Source organism: Oryzias latipes, chromosome 24 (assembly GCF_053564925.1).
Source record: "Oryzias latipes strain Hd-rR chromosome 24, Olatipes_Hd-rR_3.1".
In the NCBI taxonomy this organism is placed as follows: Eukaryota; Metazoa; Chordata; class Actinopteri; order Beloniformes; family Adrianichthyidae; genus Oryzias; species Oryzias latipes.
This window is the reverse complement of record NC_136260.1, coordinates 13,765,124-13,792,474: the sequence shown is the minus strand read 5'-3', so window position 1 is coordinate 13,792,474 and position 27,351 is coordinate 13,765,124. Positions and strand designations below refer to the sequence as shown.

At 37.3% G+C, this 27,351-nt stretch overlaps 1 protein-coding gene across 2 annotated transcripts in view; it reads left to right on the top strand.

The window, feature by feature from the left end:
• Positions 1 to 21,337, top strand: part of opn5 (opsin 5) — a 38,943-nt gene extending 17,606 nt beyond the window's left edge. For both annotated transcript variants that reach the window (XM_023953178.2, XM_078942693.1), the window contains exons 3-7: positions 3,570 to 3,689; positions 16,502 to 16,672; positions 17,578 to 17,912; positions 17,984 to 18,225; positions 18,579 to 21,337. In XM_023953178.2, the coding sequence (XP_023808946.1) occupies positions 3,570 to 3,689; positions 16,502 to 16,672; positions 17,578 to 17,912; positions 17,984 to 18,225; positions 18,579 to 18,645 (935 nt within the window). In that variant the 3' untranslated portion in view covers positions 18,646 to 21,337. The remainder of the gene's footprint in view (positions 1 to 3,569; positions 3,690 to 16,501; positions 16,673 to 17,577; positions 17,913 to 17,983; positions 18,226 to 18,578) is intronic.
• Positions 21,338 to 27,351: the final 6,014 nt, after the last annotated feature.

Genomic DNA, 27,351 nt, shown 5'->3' with positions numbered 1-27,351 from the left:
AAAAAAGCTGTTTACCTTGTCAAAGAAAAATGGGAAGAAATCCACGAAGAAAGCTTAAAACATGTTGCCACAAATTTAAACAAAACATTTGTTTTCAATTTGCAAATAGACATAGGCATAAGATGGAAAACAAATTACTTTTAAGAAATGGATAACAAAAGACTGATGGATTTTTTCCCCTAAACTTAATATTTGATTTGATTTGAAATGGTTTATTTCAAGCAATCAAATAGAAATAATGCACAAAAACAATACAATCATCAGTTATACATTCATACAATAACTAATCAAACTTAGGATAATAAGACATATTAATTAATATTGCTTGAAAGGGAGTGGAAGGAAGCAAATTTATATAATCCCATCCCCCGTTATACTGTAACCATTTTATTACATGATTTATCAATATCCGGTTCCTAGATTTTAATAGACAGGATTAAGAATCTTGAAGTATCAACAAAGCACATGACAAAGATGAATTACTTAAATTATTTATAAAAAAATTACTTTTGGATGTCAACATGGCAATGAAGTATCCAAAATATATGCAGATTATGTTACTTATTAAAGTCATTGATATGATTAAAAAATAATACTATATCAGTAAAATAGACACAACACTGTTTCAGAGATTTTCATAGCAAAATTTGATCAAGTATCAAAAGTTAAATATATGTGCAAAATTATGTTACATTAGGAAAAATCCTAAATCAACTTATCAATTTTTTGGAGCAAGTGAAGAAGTACCATTAAAAGTCAATCAATTTAACCATTTTCACTAATTGATTAATCATTTGTTTTATTATTTTTTTTAAAACATTTTTTATAATAAAGTAATGCTGTAAGGGAAAATAAAAAGGGTCCATAATCTGTCGAATGACCAATGTTGGTATTTCTCCTGCTGATTAACAACCGTACTTCTGGGTTTAACCAGAGTTTATAGTTCTCTTCGATGTTAAGTCTCCAGACATTAGATTCAGGTCCATATCCTTCTTCAGCTGATACCAACGACGAGGTCAAGTTGTCTGCAGGTCAGAGCTTTGCTGAGAATCAGGGTCCTTCAGACTTTTGGAGAAAGTGATGAATCCAGGCGTCATAGTTCTTGAAATGATTTGGCTCTTTGATTTATTAATGCATGTTGGTTCAGACGTCTGAATAGAAATTGTGTTGTCACTTCTCAACTGTTATGTTTTTCTCTATTCCTATTTAAAGCTTTACTGTACACTGGTAAAATGATGCAATTTAGAAATGCTAATAGAAATAGAAAACAGTATTTTTTACCAAATTAGATTGGCAATTTTAATGCAAAATACAAGAATGCTTCTCATGTTATTCATACTTTTAAACATTTTTATCTTAATCATATGAATCCTTAGACCAGACAAGAGGTTGCCAGCAATGATAATTGAAAGATAAATACTCTCTAATATGATTTAGCTGCAGTCAGAGCTGATTAAAATAAAAAACATTATTTCACATTCTCAGTCCACTGGATGTCTACGGTGTGAATAATATCTCCAAAGGCTTGGTTTTTAACAAACAGCTTGAAGTGTTTATGACCTTTGTCTCAGATCAATTAGCTTCGATTCAGAAATCAATGCTGGAAAGTAATTAAGCATTTCTTTAGCTAGACTTGTCTAGTTCCACGACTCCTAACCATTTGATGAGTAAAAAAACCCAAGTGCCTGCAGCACTTCACATATAAAAGGTGTTGCTTGAAGCTTACGTAAAGTGTCCCACAGGCAATTATTACTCACCCCACTGAATCTTACAGCTCAGCCATTTTATTCTCACCACCTAAAAGGAATCTAGGAGCAAGTGACTGGACTTAAGCACAGAAATAAACCGAATAAGTTGTATTTATAACTAACGGGACTATAACTTTAAGCTTAACTTTAACCCTTGTGCTATCTTAGATGACCCCACCCTTACATTGACGTGTTCTCCCTACCATGACAAAGGTGGATAAAGGTGGAAAGATTTCATGTAATCCATGGACACCAGTGAAGATCACAAATCATTGAAGGAAAAAGGTTCAGAGCACTGTCTAGAGCAGGGTTCACCAACCTTTTTATAGACCGAGGGCTATTTCATGGGCACCAAGTGGTATGAAGGGCGCCACTAAAAACCTCCTAGCCCCCCCCCCCCCCCCCCCCCCCAAAAAAAAAAAAAAAAAAAGAAAACAAAAAAAACAACACAATTTGAGGACTTCCTTTTGTGTGCCCTATTTTTATTTGCTCATTTTACACACAAATTTTCTAGACTCGTATTACAGGGGGGGGTCAAACTCAGTTGCAGAGGGAGCCTAAATTCAAAACAGACTTTAGGTTGCAGCCGAACAAGATAAATATTTATTGAACACACTAAAGCTAAACTTTTAAACCTTTAAAACTTAAACTTAATTTTAACTTTTTAAACATAAATGTAAATAAAAACAGACAGGAATATTAATCCTCACATTAATGGATTACTCAACCACCTCAACCTATTCTCAAAATCTTTACATTACATGAATCATAAGAATGTCCAGAAATTGTGTAATTTATTTGATCTATTTAAACTTTTGTAATAGACCCTTACTTTTATTGATTATTAAGTTATATTTGTTTACATATTGGGGTTTACTTTGTCTACCATTATCTCAGAATTGATATTGTTGTCATTGACAGACATGCTGTGGTTGTTTGTTGAATATTTGCTTCAATAAAAAAAAAAAGATTATTTTTTTTGGGTGCATTCCCTGCGGACGCCACAAGGGGTGCTCGCGGGCGCACTGGCGCCCGCGGGCACAGGGTTGGTGACCCCTGGTCTAGTGGGTCTAGATGACCCAACTCCCAATGTTAATGTGCCTAGGATAGCACAAGGGTTACATATGTGCAGCTGACAACAACATTCAGCCTTGGTCACACCTAAAATACATTCGGGCAATGCGCGTCTTGACTGCACGCGTTACGTGAGGCCAATTTAATTTCTAATTTTTAATTTAAAAGATAGTTGTAAAACGCTAATCAGCTTTCTAGCCTTGTAGTTTGTAGCACTTTTGAAAAACAGAAGAATATCTTGAGGGACTTTAGGTAATATCAAGTGTTTTAGCATAAATTGTAAATATTTATTCTGTTTGTTATTCTAAAATGTACGTTTGTTTTATGGTCTTTGTTTAACTTTTTTTGTTTAATCCCATACCTAATATTTGCTTAAAACCTTTTAGCTAGCAGCAGAAGATAAGCAAAAATAGTTTTGTTAATCCTAAAAAAGTTTTTCTATCATTTGAAATACAGTTTATATTTTACTGAAACCTTTCTGGATTTTTGTCTCAATTGGTGTTGTTTTTTTGTAAAGTGTTGAGACTATTGAGGTCATAGCTTGTGCTTGAACTACATTTCTGACAAGGTCATTTTCCCCCACTTTTTACTTTGTATATCAAAATTCAGATTTCAAATTTTAATGTTCAAGTAGCGTTGACTATAACACACAGCCTAACGTGGATGTCCCATTCATGATTAGCGGTTAGCATGCATGCCAAAATGTGAAGCCATTATGACCTTTTATTCTGTTCTGGTCTTTGGCAGGAATCCTGTCTGCAACAGGAAATGGCTACGTCATTTACATGACCATCAAACGCAAGACGAAGCTGAAGCCTCCCGAGCTCATGACCGTTAATCTCGCCATTTTTGACTTTGGCATATCAGGTACTGTGATGACTGTTTCATGCACAACATCAAAAACACAGTTTTGGTTTATTTTGAATGAAAAGCATATGTAAATTTAAATTTATGACAATCTATAAATTATTTTTTGCTTTAACCGTTTATTTCAAATGTTATTTTACACCAACTACCGCATAACCTTAACCCTGTCAGTCCACTTTTCTCGGTCAGGCTGTTCCGATTTAGGGGATTTACACACAGGGTGATGCATGTTTAGATTGTGTTCCCCCTAAAAAAAAGAGAATTTTCATTGAAAATCTAAATTTTCTGCTTGATATTTCACTTAGTTGGATGATCTGAAGCATTTTATTGACACATAGAGGCAATTAGAAAAAAAACATTTCTTATTTTTAAACCAATTGTTATACTGTCTGAGAAAATCCAAAACCTGTTTTATTGCATGAGCACGAGTCAAAAGGAGCCACTTCTGCTCATAGTCAGATCAGCACCAGTCAGTCCAGATGTGTTTGGACTCCAACATTCTCCATGTGCCTCCAAGCAGATGAGGAGAGTTTTCTCTCGGAGAAACCATCCACTTAAATCGCAGTGGCGTCAGCGTGATTCGGTAAACTTTACCTTTGATCAGCACCGCCAGGGTCTGACATTTTTAAACACCTTCAATGAGTTCTAATCTGATCTGCAAAAAAAATAAAATAAGGCTTAGACCCAGACTTTGTTATTTTCCACTGAGAGGAGGAAGTGGGCTTGAACTTTCAAGCTTTGAGCCAAATATGCTGAATCTCTTGAAATCATTGGGGTTGATATTATTGCCTTTTCTCTCCCACACGAAGCTTTTATCTGCTTCGACAATCTAAGGGGTATTATCCTCCCTTTCTTCAATTTCGTAAACTGCAGGACATCGCCATATATGTTGAAAAGCTCCAATCTGTTCTAATGAAATAGCTCTTTAGTTTTAGGCTAAGTTTGTTATGCTTGCGTGTGAGAATTGCATTGCATTGTTGTATTAATGGTCCTTGTTGTTGATCTTCTTCCAATGAGTCTCGGGCTCAAAATACAAGGTATAAGTCTCTGTTTTGCATCAGTCTTCCTGTTTTTGGAGATAAGTGCATTAAAAGGATCTATTGTTTGGATTTCCATCCAAATGTAAATTTGTTCTTTCGGTTGGACAGCTTGTATTTACAGCTTTTCTTTAGGCACCTTCATTCAATTATTTCCTTTTACACAGTCATCTCCTCTACATTGCATTGGTCTCCCGTTGTCCCAGACAACCCACTTCCCGCTGACTCAGAAATGTCTTTTCCATCACGTCTGACACAAGAAAAGGCTTCCTTTTCTTCTTTCCATGAAGACGTTTGTGTTCCAGGTCATTTCTTGTGGCAACTTCCAGGATTCCATAACGCAGTTTTTCTCAGTTTAGGCCAACTGGGTTCACCCCAAAGTAGAGACCACATTTTGAAGTGTCTATACAGGCACTTCATATTCTATACATGCAAGCAGCAACACATCTCCTAATGTCCTTCTAAACGGCTGTGGTGCAAAGGTAGAGCGGCCAATCTATGATGGAATGGTCAGAGGTTTGGACCCCACTTTGCCTGCACATGTGTCAAATTGTCCTTGGGCAAGACACTGAACCCCACATTTGTCCTGGTTGTCAGAGAAGGTCCTGGCTAGTTTGACGCCCTGGGAGTCTGTTCTGTTCATTTTTTTCTTGAGCTGAATACAACCCTGACACGAATTATGAATGAATAAATTCCGGTCATTTCCGTTGGCGTCATAAATGAATATCAATGGAAACTAAAGAACATATTCTCCTGTGTGTGTGCATACACAGAACTTAACAAAAAAGACAAATGATTGTGGAAGGTGTATATGAGAACGGCAGAAGAGCTTAGATGAAATCCACCAATAAGCTTATTAACAAAACTAGACTTATTACCGGTAAGTGGAATCTTTCATCAGCCAAATGTTTCTCAACAGTAAATTTGGTCTTATTTGGCAAGTGTTAATTTTGGACACCGCCTGCATTCCTTATCCTTGGAGTGTTTTTCTTCCTCTTCTTTCTAAACTGGACGCTGATGCTTCCTTTGATCTTTTGTCCATTTTCCTCAACCTCGAATAGACTGTTCTGTCAAACACCCAGAGTTATGATAAGTGACATGATGGAAACAAATTCACTTTGATACAGACTCCTTTCTATTTTTTCTTTAACTTTTCAAAATATCCAGTAACCCTCATAATAGTAGCATGTTGACACGATAGTAGGGGCGCCTTAGCGCAAATTTCATGAAGATTACGTGGAAGCGGGCAGTTTTAGTCTAGCCCTTGTGCTATCTTAGATGACCCCACCCTTACATTGACGTGTTCTTCCTACCATGACAAAGGGGGATAAAGGTGGAAAGATTTCATGTAATCCATGGACACCAGTGAGGTTGACAAATCATTGAAGAAAAAAGGTTCAGCGCACTGTCTAGTGGGTCTAGATGACCCAACTCCCAATGTTAAAGTGCCTAGGATAGCACAAGGGCTAGAAAACTGCGCAGGGGGAAAAAAACTGGCAATGTTGTTTTTTTTGGGTGGGTTTTTAAGATTGCGTCTTGGGTGACCGCCCACATTGCTCATAGGAAAAACCGCCACTGCTGATGGCTACAGGTTAGTGCCATGTATGGCAGCAGAACGTCCAGCAGTGTGTGAATGTATGGGGAAGTGATTATAAGGCACTCTGGGCCTTAATCAAGGTAGAAAAGCAGCATATGTAATATGCTAAGTAATATATAAGTATCCAACATATACCATTTCTTCATGAGGGACATGCAGGCCTGTTGAAGGCCATACCAGCTATCTTCTTACAAAAGCTGGATTTCTATTAACTACAACTTACCTTGACTTGTCATTGTTCGGCTTGATCTTGTTGGTTTTTCCATTACACTTAAGTCCAACTTGAAGCAGATGAAACTCATGCAACCTGCAGCTGTTTCCAAACAGTGATGCCCATGGTTCTGGTCATCCTGTCGGTGTCCATAAGTGGCATCTGCCATGACCCTGCTCGATTAGAACCACAGGTACTATAAATCAAATCAAATAGAGACATATGAGTTAATGCTAATAGAAATGTGGTTAGGGCTGTACTCACAAGGGAACACTGCCTTTCAATCTGAAGCAGATTTGAATACAACATTACCTAGAGTCAGGCCTATAACCCAGTATTCGATGATTAGTGAAGAAATTACATTGTAAGAAGATTGTAAGAAAAGATTACTTCAGCAAATTTCCTAAATCTAGACTTTTTCATAAAAATAAAAAGTACCAACTATCCATTTTTGGGCTTTTTACATTGAATGTTTGAGTTTCTTGGGTTTGTTTGGAGTTTGGAGAACAGATGTGGCATGTTCTGCATCATCTTCCTATCTATATTCAATGGACGGCTCCGTTTGTATCACTCAAAAACTGCCAGATACCAGAAATCCTTCCTACTAGGGTTGTGCCGATGGATGATACCATCGTGATGGGTGAGTGAAATCACGATGGACAGACACCATCGTGACGCCACGCCCCCGGCACGTTGCGAGTCGACACCATAAGCCGCGGTTACATGTGCAAAATATCTTGATGGGATCAATGGTCGGATTAGAATCCAACCGTGTACATGGCCCAGAAAAATGTTTTCAGAATATAACAAACGTTCACTAAGGTCACACTTTCGGTCGGAATAAATCATTCGCACATGCGCAGTAGGGTTTGAAAAACCGGAAGAGGATATAAGTTCCGCTGAGCGGCTATTTTTTTTTTCAAACTGTATTGAATTTAACAATTCAATACAAAACAATGTTAAACAGCGCCGAGCGGCTATATACATTGACATGTCAGCTCAATATACGAGACGATCTTCTAAACGTGCTTTTAATAATGTTACGGTTATTATCAAGCGCCTGTTCGCTCATCATTTGAATTTTAATCCGTGTGGTCAGTGCTTTTTCTGTTGAAGAATGGAGCCGGAATTAGCAGTATGCTAACACGGGCTAACAACATCAGCTTTGGGTGACGCTGCATCCTGGCTGCACGTAAACGTGAGAATAACATCAGCTTATATTTAGTCGGGACACGACTGGAAACACAAATCCACGTGATTGTTTGAATGTTTTCTAAGGACTGAGCTATATTTCTGCTTTGAAGCTCAAACCACTGTGTGTGCTGACGATCCGAGCTGTGCTCAGACACACACTTTTAGACCCGGTTCTGAGTTCGGTAGCTCGTACCCCTAGAGCCGCGGGATGGATCGCAGTCTTAAATCTCCCACACATACCGCTCATGTAACAAAGCACCCCCCCCCTTCCCATCAAACACAAAGCTATAAGTCCGCGCTCCGCCGGTCCACTTGACTAGTTAAATGCGGGAGCGGACTACTTCTTTCTATTTTGTTTGTTACTTTTTTTTTAAAGTCCCTTCCCTCAGTTTATACTGGATCATCGCGGATGAGTCATTAGTTGGGAAATAAAATAAATTAAGTAATAAAGTAAAATAACAAATAGCAATTATATAAGAACGAAAAATGTAAAAAAAATAGTCCCCCCCCCGGACGATATCATCGTCCATCCCGATGGTTGACAACAAACATCGTCAACGGCCAATAAAGGGGACATCGCCCAACCCTACTTCCTACCCAACACAATACAACTCTACAGTAACTCACAGTGTAGCAGATGGCTTTTACACATTTTTGCACATTTTGCACATTGTTACCTGTTTACCTGTTTGTAAATACTCTTTAAATTATACCGCCTTATTTGTTTACATTCCTGCAATATTTTTGATTTTTATATTATTGTTTTTATATTATTATATTTTATCTCCTATGGTAACACACAAATTTCCCACCTGTGGGATCATTAAAGTACTTCTGATTCTTAAAAAAAGGAAAGTCCAAAGTATCAAGGCAACAGTGGTTACATGAACTGAAACAAAGCAGATGTTCTCAGCCCCTGCTTTTGTGCCGCTGTAACAAAACCCAGGGGATGCTTTCTAAACAAAAACGGTCCATCCAGTGCTGTAAGACAGTGTAGGAATTACGGGTAGTTTTACATTTTTAAATTCTATTGCTTGAAGAGCAGGAAGAAATTAAATCAGTTTCATACCTTTAGAGTTTGGTCCAGCTGTGCAAACCTGATGAAAAAAGTCAAATAATTCCTCATATGAAACTGACAATTTTCTGAATCTAATCGTAGCTTTTTGTCAAAAAACAGATTTATTCCTAGAATAGATACGTCTCAATTGTTGCATCAGTAAGCAACCAGTGCGCGCACCTCACTAATTAGTAGAGTGTGGCATAAGGACACTGTACCATAGCATCACCTGGATGTCATAAGCGCATTTAACTTACATTATGCTAACAAATACTTAACAATACATTTACCACATGCACGGCAATCTTAGGTTTCATTTTCATGACGTTCCTTAAGGTGGCTGCACGAGCCACAAGGTAAACTGTAAGACACACCTGCTCTCCCTTTAGGATGTGGCTGCGTCTGTCTACGACCCTCCACAGACCTGGACAACCCAAAAACCTGCAGCACCCATACAGGTGAACCCATGTGGTTTCATCTCATTCTTACCTGATAAAGGTTTTTAACCACCTGAGGTGTTTGTGGTCATCCGTGATGTCTCTTTTTGGTGTTCCGTATAAGTGATGGATTCCTCCTATGGGCAGGCTGTTGTAAAGCTACTGTCTGTGTTTTCCCATTGTCTGGCTGCTGCACACAAGGCCTTTGATGAAAGGAAAACTGTTTACAGGGAAACACATGTGGCTCTAAGGCCATCACACACTGTTCAGCATTTATAGTTCCTTTCAAAACACAAAAGCTGCACATATTGTGTAAGCCAGAACCATACCTTTGTGCTTACACGCCATCAAAGATGCTAACCATCTTCAAAGATAGCTTTCCAGTAGCACGATAGAGCCCTATTTAAAAAATCACTTGTACTGATAGTAATCAGCCATTTAGTATTTTATAGAGGAAGTGATGCCGATGAGTATTACAGCTTCCTCTTAGGGTCAATAGACCATGAACTTTCATGTTTTTGATTTCGTCTCTTTCACACAGAGATTCCCTCAGATATTGATTAGTTAAATTAGTTAGATCTTATCATAGATTATATTTTTTAAGTTATCACATTGTGTGTATTGGTTTAAGAAATAAGTCTGTGAAAAGAGTAAACATTTTAGAAAAACAATGTGAATTTGCCTGAAAAGTAATTATGGAGAAAGAAATTATAAAATAACAAATAGGAATAGTGTCAGACTCAAAGTATCACACACCTTAATCACATCTGCATCAACAAAATAAATGTCGTACGTTAGCTGTATTTTGTTGTAAATTGAAAATCAGTCGGATTTAAATAATTTTTTTTATTGGGCATACCTAGGTTTTCTATAATATATAGAATATTTGCAGCTGCATAGAATCATGGGAAGAGATTTTTTTCTTCTGTAAAAATGGGGCTTCTATGTAAAATAAAAAAGACAAAGGCTCACTTTCTAGGAGCATTATAGTTATTCTATTCTATTCTATTTATTTAAAATGGTCCTGTCCAGCTGCAGAGCAACCAGACCCAAGAGTTGAATTATTTTATTTAAAATTTTAAAACTTTCCATAAAAACCTCAATTTAATTCTGTTAGAAAAGACTTTAAATCTCATTATCTGAAAAGGTATTTAAAGATAGAACATAAAGATTAAATATTGCATTATCCATTCTCCTTTCAACAGACAGCTGGACATTTTAATTACTGAGTCCGTTTCTAACATTCGGAATGGTTGGTTATTTGTCGTTATCCAGACGAAATGCTTCGATATTAAAATATAAACTTTCTGGATTTAAAATAAAATAAAAAATTAGGAAATATGCAGCTTTTTTAAGGGTGTTTGTTTGTTCTCTCTACATCTTTTTACTGTGATGAATGCTTTCTACGATTCCGTGCAGGCTGATGGAGTTCTGTGAAAACCTTGAGGGAAACATGACATGTGATTGGCACTCTGAGGTTTATTTTCAAGGACCTCCTGAGTGTGAACCTACAGTTTATCTGCAGAAAGTCTAATGAGCCCTGAAATGATGGGATGTTGGGTAAGCGTGACAGGCGGGCGGCGAGACCCACTTCTGACTAACGCGGTTGCTTGGAGCACTTCTCAGAGCAACATCAGTCAAGGTTGAGAACTAGCTGGAATCTTTTCATTATTTATGCTCGACGGAACTGACTTGTTCAAATACTCCTGGATAATTTAATTTCTGCTATAAGACCATAGGAACTGTAGTGTCTGGTTAGCTTTAACTACTGTTGCTGATGAGTTCATTTTCTTTTTTTATTCTAGAGCCACATGCAACTTATGCAAACAGATATTCTCTTTAAGGTACTAGGTGTTTTCTCTTTGTAATTTGTAGACTGCCAAACATCTACCTTTTTAATTAGGTCTAAGTCTCTCCTCCATGCCAGTAATATTTGTCCATTGATCACTCTAGCAATCGTACTAGTATAGTCAGTGAAAGAGGTCAAAGGTTTCCTGCAGGTCTTCACCAGGTTGGCACTCGCTGTAACTATTTAATCATTCTATCATGCATATCCAGCTGTTGCTGGGCAACACAGACTTTCACCTCCCTCCACAGATTCTCTGTTGGGCTGAGGCTGGCTAGGCCACTCCAAAACAAAGCCACTCCTTTGTTGCTTGGGCGATGGCTTATGCTGGAAGATTCAGCCCCGTTTCATCCTCAAATTTCTCACTGATGGAAGGTTTTCCTTGTCTAAAATCTCTACTTACATGACCACATTCATCATTTCCTTTAGACGGATCAGTCATGCTGTCCCCTTTGCTGAAAAGCAACCCCTAAGCACGATGCTTCCACCCCCATCCTTCACAATGGGTATGGTATTCTTGGGATGCAACTCAGCTTTGTTCCCCTCAAACATGGCAAGAAGCATTTATACCAAAGAGTTCCATTTTGGTTTCGACTGATCTCACGACTTCCCAGTCCTTCTTTGGATCATCCAAATGGTCTTTTGAGAGCTTTAAGTGGGTTTGGACATAATGCTGGCTTAAGCAGAAGGACCGTTCAGAGCTCTGCAGGATTTGAATCCATGACGGCATGTTGTGTTACTGCAGTAACCTTTGTTACGGTGGTCCCAGCTCTCATCTTTGACCAGCTCCTCTGTGGGGTTCTGGGCTGTTTCTTAACCATTCTCAAGATGATTTGTACCCCACCAGGTAAGATTTTTCATTGAGCTTCAAGTGGGGGGAAAGTAGTCAATGCTCTTGCATTTCTTTCATTTTTTATGAATTCCTCTAACAGTTGATCTTTTCTCATCAAGCTGCTTGTTTATTGTAGATTGGCTCATGCTAGTCTTGTTCATGGCTGCATCGTCCCTGGTGTCTTTTGACAGCTCTTTGATCTTGATCATGGTGGAGAGGTTTCAGTCTGATTTTTTAAGGGTGTGGCGGATGACTTTTTTAGACATAACCAGTTCAAACAGGCGTCATCAATACCAGTAACAAGTGGAGGAAGATCTTAAAGAAGAAGCAACAAACTGAGGAACAGAATTCTTGCTTATTGGTAGAAGCTTAATATTTAGCTTCAGCGCAATCACATACATTAAACATATAATGTAACTTCCTGGATTAAGAAATATTATTCATATATTTAAATAATATGTATCATAAATCAGCAAATTAACATTGTTCACCTGGTAATCACTAGGATTTCTAGTGTTGGTTACATAGACAGGCAGTCCAATCTTGTTGAGCCTGAGTAACTATATGAAGATTCCTTTCAATAAGCCTCACAGTTATTTTAACAAATGGCTTGTGTGTGGGGTACCTAAAGAACCGTGTATTTTATGTAAGAAGTGACGGACACATCGTCACAGATTTACTGGGTGAGATTCCATAACAAGCAAGCTTTTTGTTTCCTTAAAAAAAAAAGAAAAACTCGAGGAGACATCTGAAGACAATGGAAGCGACTGGCGAAAGTACAAACGGCTCCAATTTACACATTTGAAAACATTTATTACACATTTCTTGTATTATTTAGCTAACAGTAAGCAAACCAAGGACAGTTTTATTTAAGTTTAGTTCATGAACAACTCTAAGTAGTGTAAAATTTCTTAAGAAATTAGAAACGTGTGCTTTTAATAGCACAAAACATATAGACCATTTTGCAATTTGTTAGAGTGGAACTCGTGCAGCTTTTCAAAAACACTTTTAATGGCAATAGCTTTAATGATGGTAGGAGATGCCTTCTGACATCCATATAAAAGATTAGGTTTTGAAATTAAAAATATTGCTGCCTTTAAATTACTTTAAAAGCTGTCAAAGAAAACACAGTAATCCTCTGTAAGGCTTCTCTTCATACCTTTTTTGTTAATACAGGTATTATTTTCTAGAGTGGCAATATTGTATATTTCACATTTTACAAAATAAACTCACTTGGAGTGATCTTTTATATTGGTATTACAATTAATGTATTGTCAGTACAAAATTTTTTTAAAAATGAAGCTCCGCACATACATTTGGTTTCCTGAGCTCAGGTCACCTTTAAGCCCCACGTGGACGTCCTGGACAGGCCCCTCCCTAAATTGAGAGACTCCCGGTGCATTAATGTTATCACATTTTCCATTATCCAAATCATTTTGCCCCGTAATACATTGGATCACAAGTCCATACAGTTGATGACACCAGTTCACCTTGAACTGAGTGGACATGGTACTGTAATAGAAGTAGCTGGTACTATCATCAGGAATATGATTACCGGTTATTGTCTGAGCTTTTTTTTAGCATTTCACCAACTCATCTGATTAAAATTTGCTGTAAGATATTGTCCTTTAAAGTCACGTCATGCTATAACTTTATCTGTAATGAGCTTTTTTTATGTGTACCTAGTAAAAACCTACATTTCTGTTGTATTCTTAGTGTGTGAATCCATGCAGGAATGCTAAGCTACAAACTGAAAAGACCCATACAAAGTGTGTACTGTCAAAGTATCTTGGTTTAACCATTTATCGCAGAAATTTTAGCTCCAGTGTTGGCGTTCTTTGAACTACCGTAACTCTTCAACCGTTTATGCAATTTACGGAATTGCAACAGATTCTGAAGCAAAAAAAAAAAAAAAAGCTTAAGTGTTGCATTTTTGCGCCGTCGCTTTTCTGCGCGTCAGAATCGAATTACGTCCGTGTGTTATCCAGCTGTCGTCAGTGACATTTTCTGTGTTAAAGGGTTAAGCACTGGGCCTTGGCTCTGCCTACAGGACAACTTTAGGTCCCAACAGTTTATTTAATCATTCCGGACTAGGGTTTGTGCCAATTACTGTTTGCTCACTTTCACACTGAGGCATTTGGTCTGCACCAGAGTTTGTCTTTGGATATTCTGCTTTGTTTGCTAGATATGAACGATAAAGTAAACTGCTGTCCGTGTTTTATTTTAGAATAAACAGGTTTTTTTTCCCCACAAGCAGTTGAGCCAGCAAATAGCACTTTACTTAGAAAATCTACCTGTCTTCTTTTATACTTTACTTAGCCACAATATTGACTTTTTAATTCTGCCACAACTGATGCAAGACTGAGATCAGTAGCAGCAAAAACCCAAACCACGAAACTCTTGAAATATTGATTAAAATTGAGGTTAAACTACAACAATGAAATAAGCCTCAATAATAGTCCTTACTTCTCATTTCTCATATTTTTCTGTACATTTTGGGGAGATGGAGATGGAGATTTCAGATTGGGTTGTCAGTAATTCTAAAACCTAAAAAGGCTTTTTGTGTTTCTTATCCTACCCTGGAGACATTTGTATGCGTATGTGTATCCTTAGGGTGCTGTTCCACATAGCTTAGACCCTGAGCTTCTCAAAGAGGGTCCTTCAGACTCACACCAGAGAACAAGGCTGAATTCACTCCTTCTGGTTACTTGGAAAGACATTTTTTATCATAAAAACCCATGCAAATCCTAACAAAATGCTACAATAACACCAAAATGACATTGAAAACTTTGTGATTATTAAAAAAAAGGCTTTTTTAAAATATTTTTATTTCAATGGAGCTTTCATAATCCATCCTGCTTTCCAGGAACAGGGACCTAAGACCTCTTGGTTGAATGAAGGAAACCATGGCTGCATATGTCACATGAGTTGTCACATGAATTCCTTTTTTTTAATTCCTAAAATCTGAATTCTGAGAAACAAGAAAAGAGCTTTTGTTATCAACGCTAAAAGACATGAAGAGGGTTTTTCTACTTACTGCATTCCATTTGGTCAAATTATTTTCTGTTATCTCGACTGGCTTTGCCTCAAGCATATAGAGTTGGAGTTAAGATTTACATTCCTGTCTTTTTCTTCTATCATTAAGGTGCAAGAACCAAAAATAAACCCAAAAAACACAAGCTGACTTTTTCAGGCATGACTAATGAATACATTGTTAGGGCAAACTGGAACTTTCAAAGAGCATTTAAAGTTGCTGAAACAAAAAAAAAAAGTCTTCAAGGGGCCCAAAAATAAAAAAAAGATCTTGGTTACTTTTACTGTGTTGACTAACCGTGTTTCCGGACCACAAGGCACAATATAAGTAAACTGCCTTTTTCATATTTAAGGCTCATTTAGCAAAGCAGTGAGACAATGCGATATGACTACACTACCCAGAATGCTAAATGAGAATAGAGACAGGTTGATTGGTCAGAGGTGTTGAGGGGAAGTTTTTGTCATGAACTGTAATGTTATTAATTTTTTCTGCAATAATCAGACAAACTTTATTGACGATAACTCAAAAACATTGTTTAGTTGTAAAACATGAGACAAAAGAATTCACTCACTTTTTCAATTCATTATGAAGCGCAGTCCGTATAACATGGAACACTTTTCACCATGGGCTCAGCACACACGTTGCAATCTAAATGTTTTTGTTAGCATGGAAGTTTTTTTGCATACCTTTTAGTTTATTTAGTTTTAGTTGCTACAGCTCCAAATAAAGTAGAAATGTTTGATGTTAAAGCTTGAAATGTATCCAGATCCTGAAGGTTAATCTTCTATTAACTCTAAGTTGAAACTTGAATGTCATTAAATTTCATTTTTAACCTCAGATTTATGGCAGCAATGATTCATTGTCAAAATCAATATTGTTGACATTTCAAATCTCTCTGTAATTGTTTTTACTTCACTGAAACCCTTTTAATTTTAAACAAAAAAGATTTAATCATTGAAATAATGATATTTGGTTTTCAGAGGCTTTGCAGAAGCAAAAGAGTAATTTTGAAACAATAGCGACTTATACAAGAAACAACATTAAATCAACAGATAAGTCAACAACCAAAGTAATTAGCAATCGCATCCCTTGTTACCAGATGTGAAAAAAAAGGGAAAAAAAGATCATAACTTGCTTGACATCTTTCAAAGATAACAAAAAAGGTTTTAGAAGGAATGGTTTTGGTAATTATTGGTTTTAATTATTTTTATTACAGATTCTATCATTAAAAAAAGGTACATCTCTAAACCAAACCTTTCACACCATTGCTTGTTTTGTTGGATGTGTTCATGTGTACAGGTTGCCTGTAGTAAATAGAAAAAGAAAAAAATTGCATTCAATTTGAATAACAAACAGGCGTGAAATTTTTTTTCCTTGAATGATTTTAAACTGTTATTGTGAAATGCAGATGATGAGATCCGCCTTGCTCTTTTTTTCCCACCCTACTAACAATCCACTTTGCTCTCTTCCTTTTAAATTAATAATTGTCTTCCCTCCCCCCCTTCTCCCCTCCCATTTTGTGCCTTCTGCTGTCTTCATCTGCCTTTCCTCACATCCATACTCCCAGTGACAGGAAAGCCATTTTTCGTTGTGTCTAGTTTCTCCCACCGCTGGCTGTTCGGCTGGGAGGGCTGCCGGTTCTACGGCTGGGCGGGCTTCTTTTTTGGCTGCGGGAGCCTCATCACAATGACAGTGGTGAGCCTGGACCGGTACCTCAAGATCTGTCATTTACGATATGGTGTGTTGGGTCACAAAGACACCTATACTCAACCACAGTTGTAGGGGAATTCACACCTTTTTTCAAGTGTTATAGCTCCCTAATATACAAAAGCATATCAGTTTTCTGTTTTGTTTTAAAAACATTTTCTGGAGCTATTTGGCCACCATTATGGGAACTTTTAAAACAAGTCAAACTAGCTTACATCTAATAATGAAAAACATAAGCTTGCTAACCAGCTATCCTAAGCGTGCTTCCTCTAAAGGTCATGTCACACAGCCACCACTTGCGCATTTTCCACCCATGAGATTTCTGTCTTTCTTCATACATGCGTGATAGAAGTGATTCATAAGTATTTCTTGTGTTCTTTATTCCTAGAAGGACGCAGATGTCCATCGAGGGTTTCACCTGGCGGGTCTTAACGTGAATTTGATTTTGATTTATGGATTTATTTGGACGGTTGAGACTTGTGCAGTTTACCCGTATTTTACGATTTTTGCGAGATGCATACGCATATTTGTGGCTTTCTACGACCGTTCCACGAATGTCTAACAGGCTTTTCATGTATGTACCACAGATGTATAACTTTTCTATATTGCACATACGCCGCACATAGCACATTAAAATTACGTAAATGATGCATGAATCACTAATGAAATGCATAGAAACACCACAACAATCAAGCAGGGATCATGTTGTACATTGATTTACGTGTTCTTTGCATGGTTTATTACTACTTCTTCTGTGGTTTTTATGTGGCTCATTCACTATACATCTGGTAAAAATCGTAAATTCCCCTATGACCATTTTTCGTCTGTGCAATATGCGCAAAACTGAAGTAGTGGCTGTGTGACATGGCCTATTGGTAGTTATTAGATTTATTTTCTACGTAAATACCTTATTAATGTGTTTCCCTTCAATCTTAGGTACATGGCTAAAACGCCAACATATTTTTCTATGCCTGGTCTTTGTGTGGATCTACGCCGCTTTCTGGGCGACCATGCCTCTGGTTGGCTGGGGGAGCTATGCCCCAGAGCCCTTTGGGACTTCGTGCACGCTGGACTGGTGGCTTGCACAAGCCTCTGTGTCCGGACAGAGCTTCGTCATGTCCATCCTGTTTTTCTGTCTCGTACTCCCGGCTGGCATCATCGTCTTCTCCTATGTCATGATCATCTGCAAGGTGAAGTCTTCTTCAAAGGAAGTTTCCAGTTTCGACGCCCGCATCAAAAACAGCCATACGCTTGAGATCAAACTTACAAAGGTAACACAGACTTAGACTAAAAGTATCAAAGAAAAATGTGATCAATCCTGACATTTTGTTATTCATTTTAGGTGGCAATGCTGATTTGTGCAGGCTTCTTGATAGCTTGGATTCCATATGCAGTGGTCTCAGTGGTTTCAGCGTTTGGTGAACCAGATTCCATTCCCATTCCTGTATCTGTCATCCCTACATTGTTGGCTAAGTCTTCAGCGATGTACAACCCTATCATCTACCAGCTTGTGGACTTAAAAAACTCATGCTCAACCTGCTGTGCTAAAGTCATAAGGAAAAGAACTCATTTCAGGAATTCAAGGTAAAACCGCCTTCAAATGTTCATGTGCCCAACATTGTTGCTGTGGGTGAATGGCCAAGTGATCGCCCTACTTGTTACACCGAGTGTGCCTGAGTTTATTATTCACATTCAACTGATTCTGTTCAATAATGCCTTTATCTGAATGTAAGCATTTTTGACCAGCTGTGTGGCTTCTTTCACCAAAGAGATAAACTATTTTATAATCTTGTAATTAGCTAGTTTACCTCAGCTATCAAGTTAAGTATCATTGACAAATCCCAACAAAGTGTGGGTAAAGTTACACAATTTTTTGACATGATCTATTCTTGTCCTGTTTGCTGATGTTGTTACTAATTACTCCCACATTCTTGCAGATTCTACACCATCTCGGGTTCATTGAAGGACACAGCGCCCGCCAAAGAAGCTCACATTGAAATCTGAGACAAACTTTTAAGACGGTGGGGGGGGGGACTTAGCCTCTTTCGGTTTGGACAGTATGCCTTGTTCCCTGCCCTCTGTTCTCGACACCTATCCAATCACACGCTGCCTGCTGGGAAATCATTAACAGCTCACCGTTGTTGCTGGTTCCTGAGTCTTCCAGCTTGATTTCGCCACCTCACTGGACATTGATGTGTTTCCTGCAGCTTTTTACCTCCTTGTAACCGGAAACATATCTAAACCAGCTTTTTTTTTTGTCTATACACTGGTTTCATAGTAATGTGTTATGTGTGTTTGTTGTTCTATTTTATGTTACAGAGAACCTGTCTGACCATTGCTAAAGCAAAAGGTGGATACGTTTGAGATGAAAGCCATAACTCAGGTTTTGAAACTGGAAATGTTGAGTTGCATACTGAGGTATATTAGTTTTGAAAACAACCTTTGCGTAAGTGTCATGCAGTAAAACTTTAAATACGTTTATTTTTTCAAAGTGTTTATTAGGGGAACTAGCAAAAAATGAAAAAGAAAAAAGTTGTACAAAAAAACGTGATTTGAAGTTGGAGTTTTACTCTTGAGTTGCATTTATGCAGCTAGTACAGGATGTTGTCTTTTGTACGTTTGTGTATAGCAACAATATTTAAAACTGAAGGTACTGAATTCTACTATATTGCTTCTAATCAACCGATAAATGGCTAAGAAGACACTTCTTCAATGGTCACAGCTAGAGATGACCTTGTGGAAAATTGGCTTTTTTATTCGTCAATGATCGTAAGGCAACAGTTCAAGGTTCGGTGAGAAAAACTGTCCTGCTGTAAAGTCTTAATAAGGCCTGCTCCTTTTTCACTGACCCTGAAGATTGCTTTGACCGACAGGAAGAAGATTATCGAAGCCAACGTGGGTGACTTTACATCTATTATGAAACGACTCTTTCAGGGACAAATTTAGTTCAAATGGCTCTGAATCTTGTCTGATATCCTTAAGTCAAGATTAGGAGTTTTTAAAGAAGGAATAAGCTGTATGTGTGGGTTAAAATGAGCATACTTTACTGTGTCTTTTGTTTGTATCTAAACACTAGCTAAGATGCTTTGTCATCTTGGAGAATCTTATAGAAATCTTGTTGCTTCCCAACATTTAGAGGCTACTCATTATCCACCCTACATGTTGGAAAGGCCCGGGGCGTTATCCCTAAAGGAACTCAAACTATGTAACTATTCCTGACTGGGTACAGTCACCACATACTGCAATACAGTGGTTCTCGTTGCTTATCTTAGTTACCACTATGTTACAATTTATGTTTACTGTCTATTAAGGTCAAATAAGAGAAACAGTTTATATAATGCATAAAAGATTTGAGTTTCATTTTACTGTTTTACCCTGCAGTGGACTGGCAAAATGTTCTAGGTGCACACCGGCTTATCCCAATAGTAGCTGGGATAGGCTCCAGCGTCCCTATGACCCCTAAAAAATTTAAATGGGTTGAAAAATTGATAGATTTTACTATAAAATGTGGTTAACTACCATCACACCATCTGTTCCAAGCCTAAAGTTTAACCGTTAATAGGTGGATTTTGTTTTTTTGTTGAACTTCATTCACTGCCCTTTCATTTCTATAGTTGCGTTAAATATTTTGGTAAAGTTAAGCATCCCAGGGAGTCATTCAAGAAAGGCTTTCTGGGAAATCTGCCTTTGCTCAACATTTTGAAGATGGATAGTCAAAACTTTGTAGACTTAGATGTTTCAGGATACATGGACACTAGTGCTGTTGGTCTAGATCCGTTTTTTTTAATTTTTTTATTTTTTCGGATGATGCTACTTGGTTTGGTAGATGTAAAATCTGTGAAATACGCCACACTGTCAAATCCACACGTATCTGTTTTTAAACAGTGTCTTCATTAAGCTATTCAAGTAGTCTCTTAGAGGAAATAAAACACATCAGAGGAGAGATTTCCTGTTTGCTCAAAAGAACAGCTGTGTTGAAGGACACTGGGTTGAGTGGAAAGAAAATCAGTCAAGAAACTTCTTCCAACATTGGGGTCAATCAAAGGTCGCTGCAGACGTGACTTAGTGTATGTAAACAAGGATTAAAACAAAGTGCTTTATGACTGACATTGGTGTTATCCTACATTAAAGTCTCTACTTGTGACAGTGTTAATTAAGTTCTCCCACATGCGGGATGCGATAATTATATCTGAAAATACAAAGTTTATGTGTCAAGGACCTGGAATAATTCGACATCAGAATTGGACTTACATTGCAGCCTCATTTCTAAACTTCTCGAATCCACAGATCAAACAAAGGATGGCCTGAGACGTTCTTTTTAACTTGCTAAAAAGATTGATGTTTTTAAAATGTTCTTAGTTGACTCTTTTCTTAGGTTTGATCAAAGCCATATCTCCTCTGAACACTGGAACGCTTTTACTTCTCTATTGACAAATTGAAGGAAACTTCATCCTATTAATGGTTTCAAGAAAAATATTTGAGGTTTAATCTTCCTAGAAAAGGAATTATTTTCTATGGCACTTGTTTCTGCTGTAATATGGGCTAAAATATGATGAAAAATGAATGAAAATGATGCCAGAAACTCTTGTGTGATTGTGGAAAAAAAGCAGAAGTGTTGTGGGAGTGTTATTCCTGTCCCGAAGTATCAGATTATAAAAGACTTGTCAGACGCACAAACTCAAATAAAATATATAAATTAGTAACACATTTTCTTTTTAAATTGTTTAAAAACACATATTAAGTCACTGTGAGCTGCAAAAAAAAAAAAAAAAAAAAAGTAAAAACTGAACAATTTTGCGGTATGGAAAGTCACCTCCAAGTGCTGCTTGCAGTTTGTCAGACCAAAGGTACATTGACCAAAAAGGCAACAACTGAGCCATTTTCACAGTGCTGTTTGACGGGGGTTTAATGTAGAATATTTCCATATAGACGTTGTTGATGGTCTCAAAACTGGTTATATGTAGTGATACAGAGATGAATACTGAACTGTGCAGTAATGGAAAAACATCCTCCAATCAATAACCTTTGTTCACAGGGGGGAGTATTGATCATTCTTGACTCTTTCTGCCTGTTGATCTGAGCAGTAGAAGATTCTACGATAATCTATTTAATTCATTGTCGGCCACTTGCTGAAGCTATCAAAACAAAGTCTTTACATTTGAGTTCTTAACTGCTGGCAAAGAACTTTCAAATGTACCTGGGGTTGTCAGTGTATTAAGAGGTCAGGTGTGCAGGTTGGGGGTTCAATTCCCAAGTTAGACCACTTTGTGTTCTTGAAGAAGACTCTGAACCGCATATCGCTCACAATATTAAAGACCCTGTAAGTCCATGGATCAAAGCACCTGCTACATGATTCTCAATTGTAATGTACCTGATAATGGAAGTACTGAGTTGCTGCATTGGCGTTACAAATACCAGAAAAATCGTAATAGCCATTGCTGTATTTTCATACATTAAGTTTTGCAGATAATACTTAAAATATGTTGAAAACATTTTCAACAGGGCACAGAATTTTAAAAAAAAAGGCAAGACATCACATAAACTCAATCGAGCTCGTCATTGTTGTGTCCGCTCACCTCTTGTTTGTACTGGATGACCCTACAAGGAAAATGACACTACCAATTCTTGTTGGGTTTCCTTGGGTTCTTTAAAAATAAACGTTTTTGTGTTTCCTAATTGTAAAACAAACAACGTTCATGATCAAATTATTTCTGATTGTTCTTGTTAGCTTTGAAGGCTTGAGTTTTGGTTGATTTGAAGTAGTGCCGTATGTTTTTTTTAAAAATCCTCATCATCCTGTCTCTACAGCTCAATGACCTTGCATTTAAAAGCACTTTCTGGTACAGTTTCTATAAAAAAGGCAAGCCGAAATGGTCTAAGCATTGCCGTCAAAGATATAGCTTATATCCCCAAAATACACTAAAGTTAACCCCTATAACACCTGGAGCAAAATAACACACCCTCTTTGAAATACGCCAACTCTTTGACCGTTTACACAGTTAACAAAATTCCAATGGATTCTGATGCAGAGAAAAGGGACATTGTGCCAATTAGCCACACTTTCCGTTAGTGCATATTGTAAAGTGTTACTAACATTTTATGTTAGTACAGTGTGAGTAACATATTACTAAATGTTAGTAAAGTGTTATGGTGCCAGAAACTCTTGTATAATTGCAAAAAAAAAGCGTTTTCAAGGCAGTTTTTTACTGGGATAGAATCAGCTGATTCACGTTGATTCCATAAATACTTCACTGCTGTAAAGTGATGCATATCAGTTGCTTTTCTCTGCTTCAGAATCCGTTGGAATTATGTTAACGGTTAAAGAGTTACGGTAGTCAAAAGAACGTCAACACTGGAGCAAAAGCTTCGGTGTTAAAGGGTTAAATTCACAGCCACAAATGCAGATTGCGCATCATTCTATGATTGTTCAGTGCACATAGTCATATCTCAGACCAAACAGTACATATACTTATGCTTTTCAAGTTCCTTGAATATATTTTCAGATGCTTTATCTAAATAAATAAGAAATGTCATTCAGGAGTGGTGAAAGAGTTCTTTCAGACTTGTGCAATCGGATGCAATGTAGTTCAACAGCAATGATGGGTCAAATGGGGTTTTGTAGGACATAGACTGCACTGTATTTTTGTATTGTAATGTATTTTTGTAGATTTCTTTATCCTAAACAAGCCGCACTTTACCGTCTCTGTTTTCACTATAAAAATCCCACAAATGTTGTGGAATGCGTCTCTATAGCAAAGCCGGTGTTGTACTTCACGTTGATGTTGGAACTCTGATCTAAATGTGGTGACTGTTAACGTGTTCAACTGCACATCAATGATTGACTGTACTGACATCCATTTCAGTGTACAACCGCACGGTTTTAGTTTCCTTTTCTTCATTTCCAACCCGAACTAATCACTTTGACACTGGTTTCCGTAACAGGTGTAGAAAGTTTCGTAAAGTATTTAAAATAGAGGCTTAATGACAGTAAAGGTGATGAAGGCAGTAAATGCTAAAGAGGTCTTATAGTCCTGCTAAGAAGATGTATGGAGCCAATTTAATATCAAAATTGCTTTGTTCCTAAAAGAATTTTTGAAGCAAATAAAAAAAACTGTTTTTAGTTCGGTAATGTAAATTGGAACCTTTTCATAAATGTTATTACTTACTTTTCACAGTTGAACCCTTCACTGTTTTGGGAGCACTTTGTGAGTCTGTAAATAATGTGTGCATCTAAATTGGTCTTCAAAATAAATATACTTAAATATTTTGGTTTCTTTGTTTGTTTTATTTGTTTATTAAACAAAACAAAGAGAATACCAGTTTGTTATATGTCTTTTTATATTTTCTCAAAGTCCAACTCGTCACTGTAAAAGGACCTGTTTTAAAATCCATACATTAGGTACAGTATGGATTAAAGTTTGTCAAAATTGTATTCTACACAAATACTGCTGTTTAAATAAAGTGTTTAGTTTAAGTTATTAATGCAAGTTAGCTTCAGTTTTTTTCTTTTTAATATTTTTACACTGTCCAATCCTTCACTGTACCATAACTACATTATTATGTATGGATTCAAGTTGATGTCAAAATGATATTGCACCTATATATTTTTATTTTTACTTTTTATGTTTAACTTGTCTCAAAATTGTCTTGTCTATATATCACTTCTTTTTCTTTGAAGGTATTTTATTTAAGGTGATAGCACCAGTTTTTCCCTTTTCATTATTTTCTATAGTCTGACCCTTGTTCAGTCCATACATTGGTGGTAGTGTTCAAATTCAAATTTGTGTCAAAACTAAAACTAAATTTGATTAGAGCTTGTTTGGAGTTTATGTGAGTTCCCACAATATGTCTGTTTTTTGAAGCATTTGTAAACGTTGATGAACCCCTAACTTTGTAGGCAACAGTCTGTAGTCCGGTCCATTATGAAAAAATTCAGCGTGTATTAAATAACATGTTTTGTGTTGGTACTGACTGATTTTTTTCACTTTTTAAGAAAGCCTTTTTTTAAAGAAAAAAAGTCAAACTTGTAACCTTTTATGATATTAACCCTTGTGCTATCTTAGATAACCCCACCCTTACATTGACGTGTTCTCCCTACAATGACAAAGGTGGATAAATGTGGAAAAAGTTCATGTAATCCATGGACACCAGTGAAGATCACAAATCATTGAAGAAAAAAGGTTCAGCGCACTGTCTAGTGGGTCTAGATGACCCAACTCCCAATGTTAAAGTGCCTAGGATAGCACAAAGGTTAAATGGGAGATTTCATTTTTTTCATTTTTTTTGTAAAATTTAAATTGAGAATATTAAATGCATCTTTCTGCTTTTATGATTTTGAATTAAAACCACAGCAACATTTACCTGGCAGATCTCATATTTAACTTATTACTGTTTGTTTTGCTTCTCTGAAAAATATCTATTTATTGTCATGATTATTTCTAATAAACAATTGCTCTCAATGGACTGTGCCCTTTATTTGGATAATGTTTTAGGAAGGAACAAGAGAAAAACGCTAGACACAGAACTTCACGATTATTAACAAAAAGAACATCAACCTGAAAGAAAAGTGGCACAATTTCTTGAAAAGAAATATTTTGGCCTAAATAATCAATAAATAATTCAAGAAAAGAACAAATCATAGTGGTTTATTGTCTTTTCTCTTTATAAAATCATTAATATAAATATCCAATAAATTAATTCAATGTTTAGTTAAATTTAAATAAAAAAAACACTTTTGGCGAAAACACATTTAGTTCAAAACATGATTTATTGTACGGAATTACCAAACCACTGCCATTGTTCAACAGATTGTTTCATTTTCATTCCCATATACAGTAGACCTCTCTTCAGTCACATTTTTGAAAACATAGTTGACAAAGCTTCAGTGTCTTCAGTAATGAGAGATCAGAACCACACATACCCACAGATTCATAGTACAATTCATCATTTTTACGTATTTAGAAATGATAGATTTCTTTTTATCAAATAAGTTTTTATTATAAACAGTGTCCTGTAGGATACTGTTTTTTTTTACAACACATTTTTATCTTTGTAAACACTCATGACTTCCATCCATTTTCTCCAAGTGATTCATAAAATAGATCATAAAGGAAGATTTGGGGGGCTGCACTGTGGTGTAGTGGTCCGTCTCACAGCAAGAAGACCCTGGTTCGAATCTTTTCTGGATGGAGTTAGCATGTTCTCTTTCAGCATTCGTGTTTTTTTTTGGCGGGGACTCTGGCTTCCTCCCACATTCTAAAACCATGCTTCATGGATTAATTGATAGCTCAACCCAGTGACCCTGTGACCCCTAAAGGGATTAAGCGGGTGATGAAGATGGATGGAAGATTCTGGATTAGGCCCTTGAAAACATAGCACTTAACCCTTGTGCTATCCTAGGCACTTTAACATTAGGAGTTGGGTCACCTAGACCCACTAGACAGTGTGTTGAACCTTTTTTCTTCAATGATTTGTGAACCTCGGTGTCCCTGGAATACATGAAATCTTTCCACCTTTATCCACCTTTGTCATGGTAGGGACAACACGTCAAAGTAAGGGTGGGGTCATCTAAGATAGCACAAGGGTTAAATATTAACTGCTACTAACTACTAACTAACTACCAGTACTACTAAAGTAGTAGTAGTTAGGCCTTGTGTTCCTGGTTAGGCTCAAGCCATCCACGTCTAGGCGATGGTTTCTAGCTCCCTCCTGGTGGGACCAGTGTGCTTAACATCAGTCTCCAGGTTCTTCCTGGTTAAAGCCTGACGAGTGGTGCTGGATGTTGATTTCCTCGAGACTGTTGCTGATCTATCCCCATCTCCTCCCTCTGCTCTCTTCTTCCACCGGAGCATTGGTTTGTTCTTTGCCTGAGCTCTGTGTTGCCGATGGTTTCCAGCAAGCAGACGTTTAGGATTCTTTTCCGACGGGAACCGCAGAATGTCTTTCTTTACAGTGGTTCCATGTTTTCAGCTCCTTACAACAGGACACATTGTCTTAGTTCAGGGGTCGGGAACCTTTTTGGCCGAGAGAGCCATAAACGCCACATATTTTTAAATGGAATTTCGAAAGAGCCATACAATAATGTAGTGTCCCTTTCCCACACTGAGGCACGGAGACTTAACCTCTTTTAGGGTTATTTATTCTGGTTACTGCATTCCACAACAAACGCCGTACAATTAATTCAGCAACTCTTTATTCTCTCCCGCCGAGACGAGAACGCTTCTCCCGACTTTATATTCCCCTGCTCCCGCTCCAGCCCTCCAATTTCCCTTATTCGGCCCATAGCTGTACCCCATTGGTCCAAACTACCTAACAACAGGCTGAGCGACAGAACTGAAAGCCAATCAGATCTCTGCATGATGCGTTCCATGAACTCCAGAACTTTTAACGCGGCCCAACAGCCAAGTTAAACTCAGTCCGCGACAATATGTTTAAAACTAAATATACAAGTGAATGTGTGCATTTGATGTAATTTCAACATTTATAAGGTACAATAAGTCTGTGGATTCTTTTTAATAACATTGTTATGCTGTTGCTGATAAATGATGAGTATTTCTCGTAGTAGTTTTGCTGATTGTCTAGTCTGGTTGATCCGTGGTGAGTTTCTGCTTCATGCAGGCGTTGAGACTTTAAACGTGATCTTAGGTTGGTCTGACTGTTCTTTAGATGTGACAAAGACTGCTCACATGCAGACGCGGAGCCAAACACACA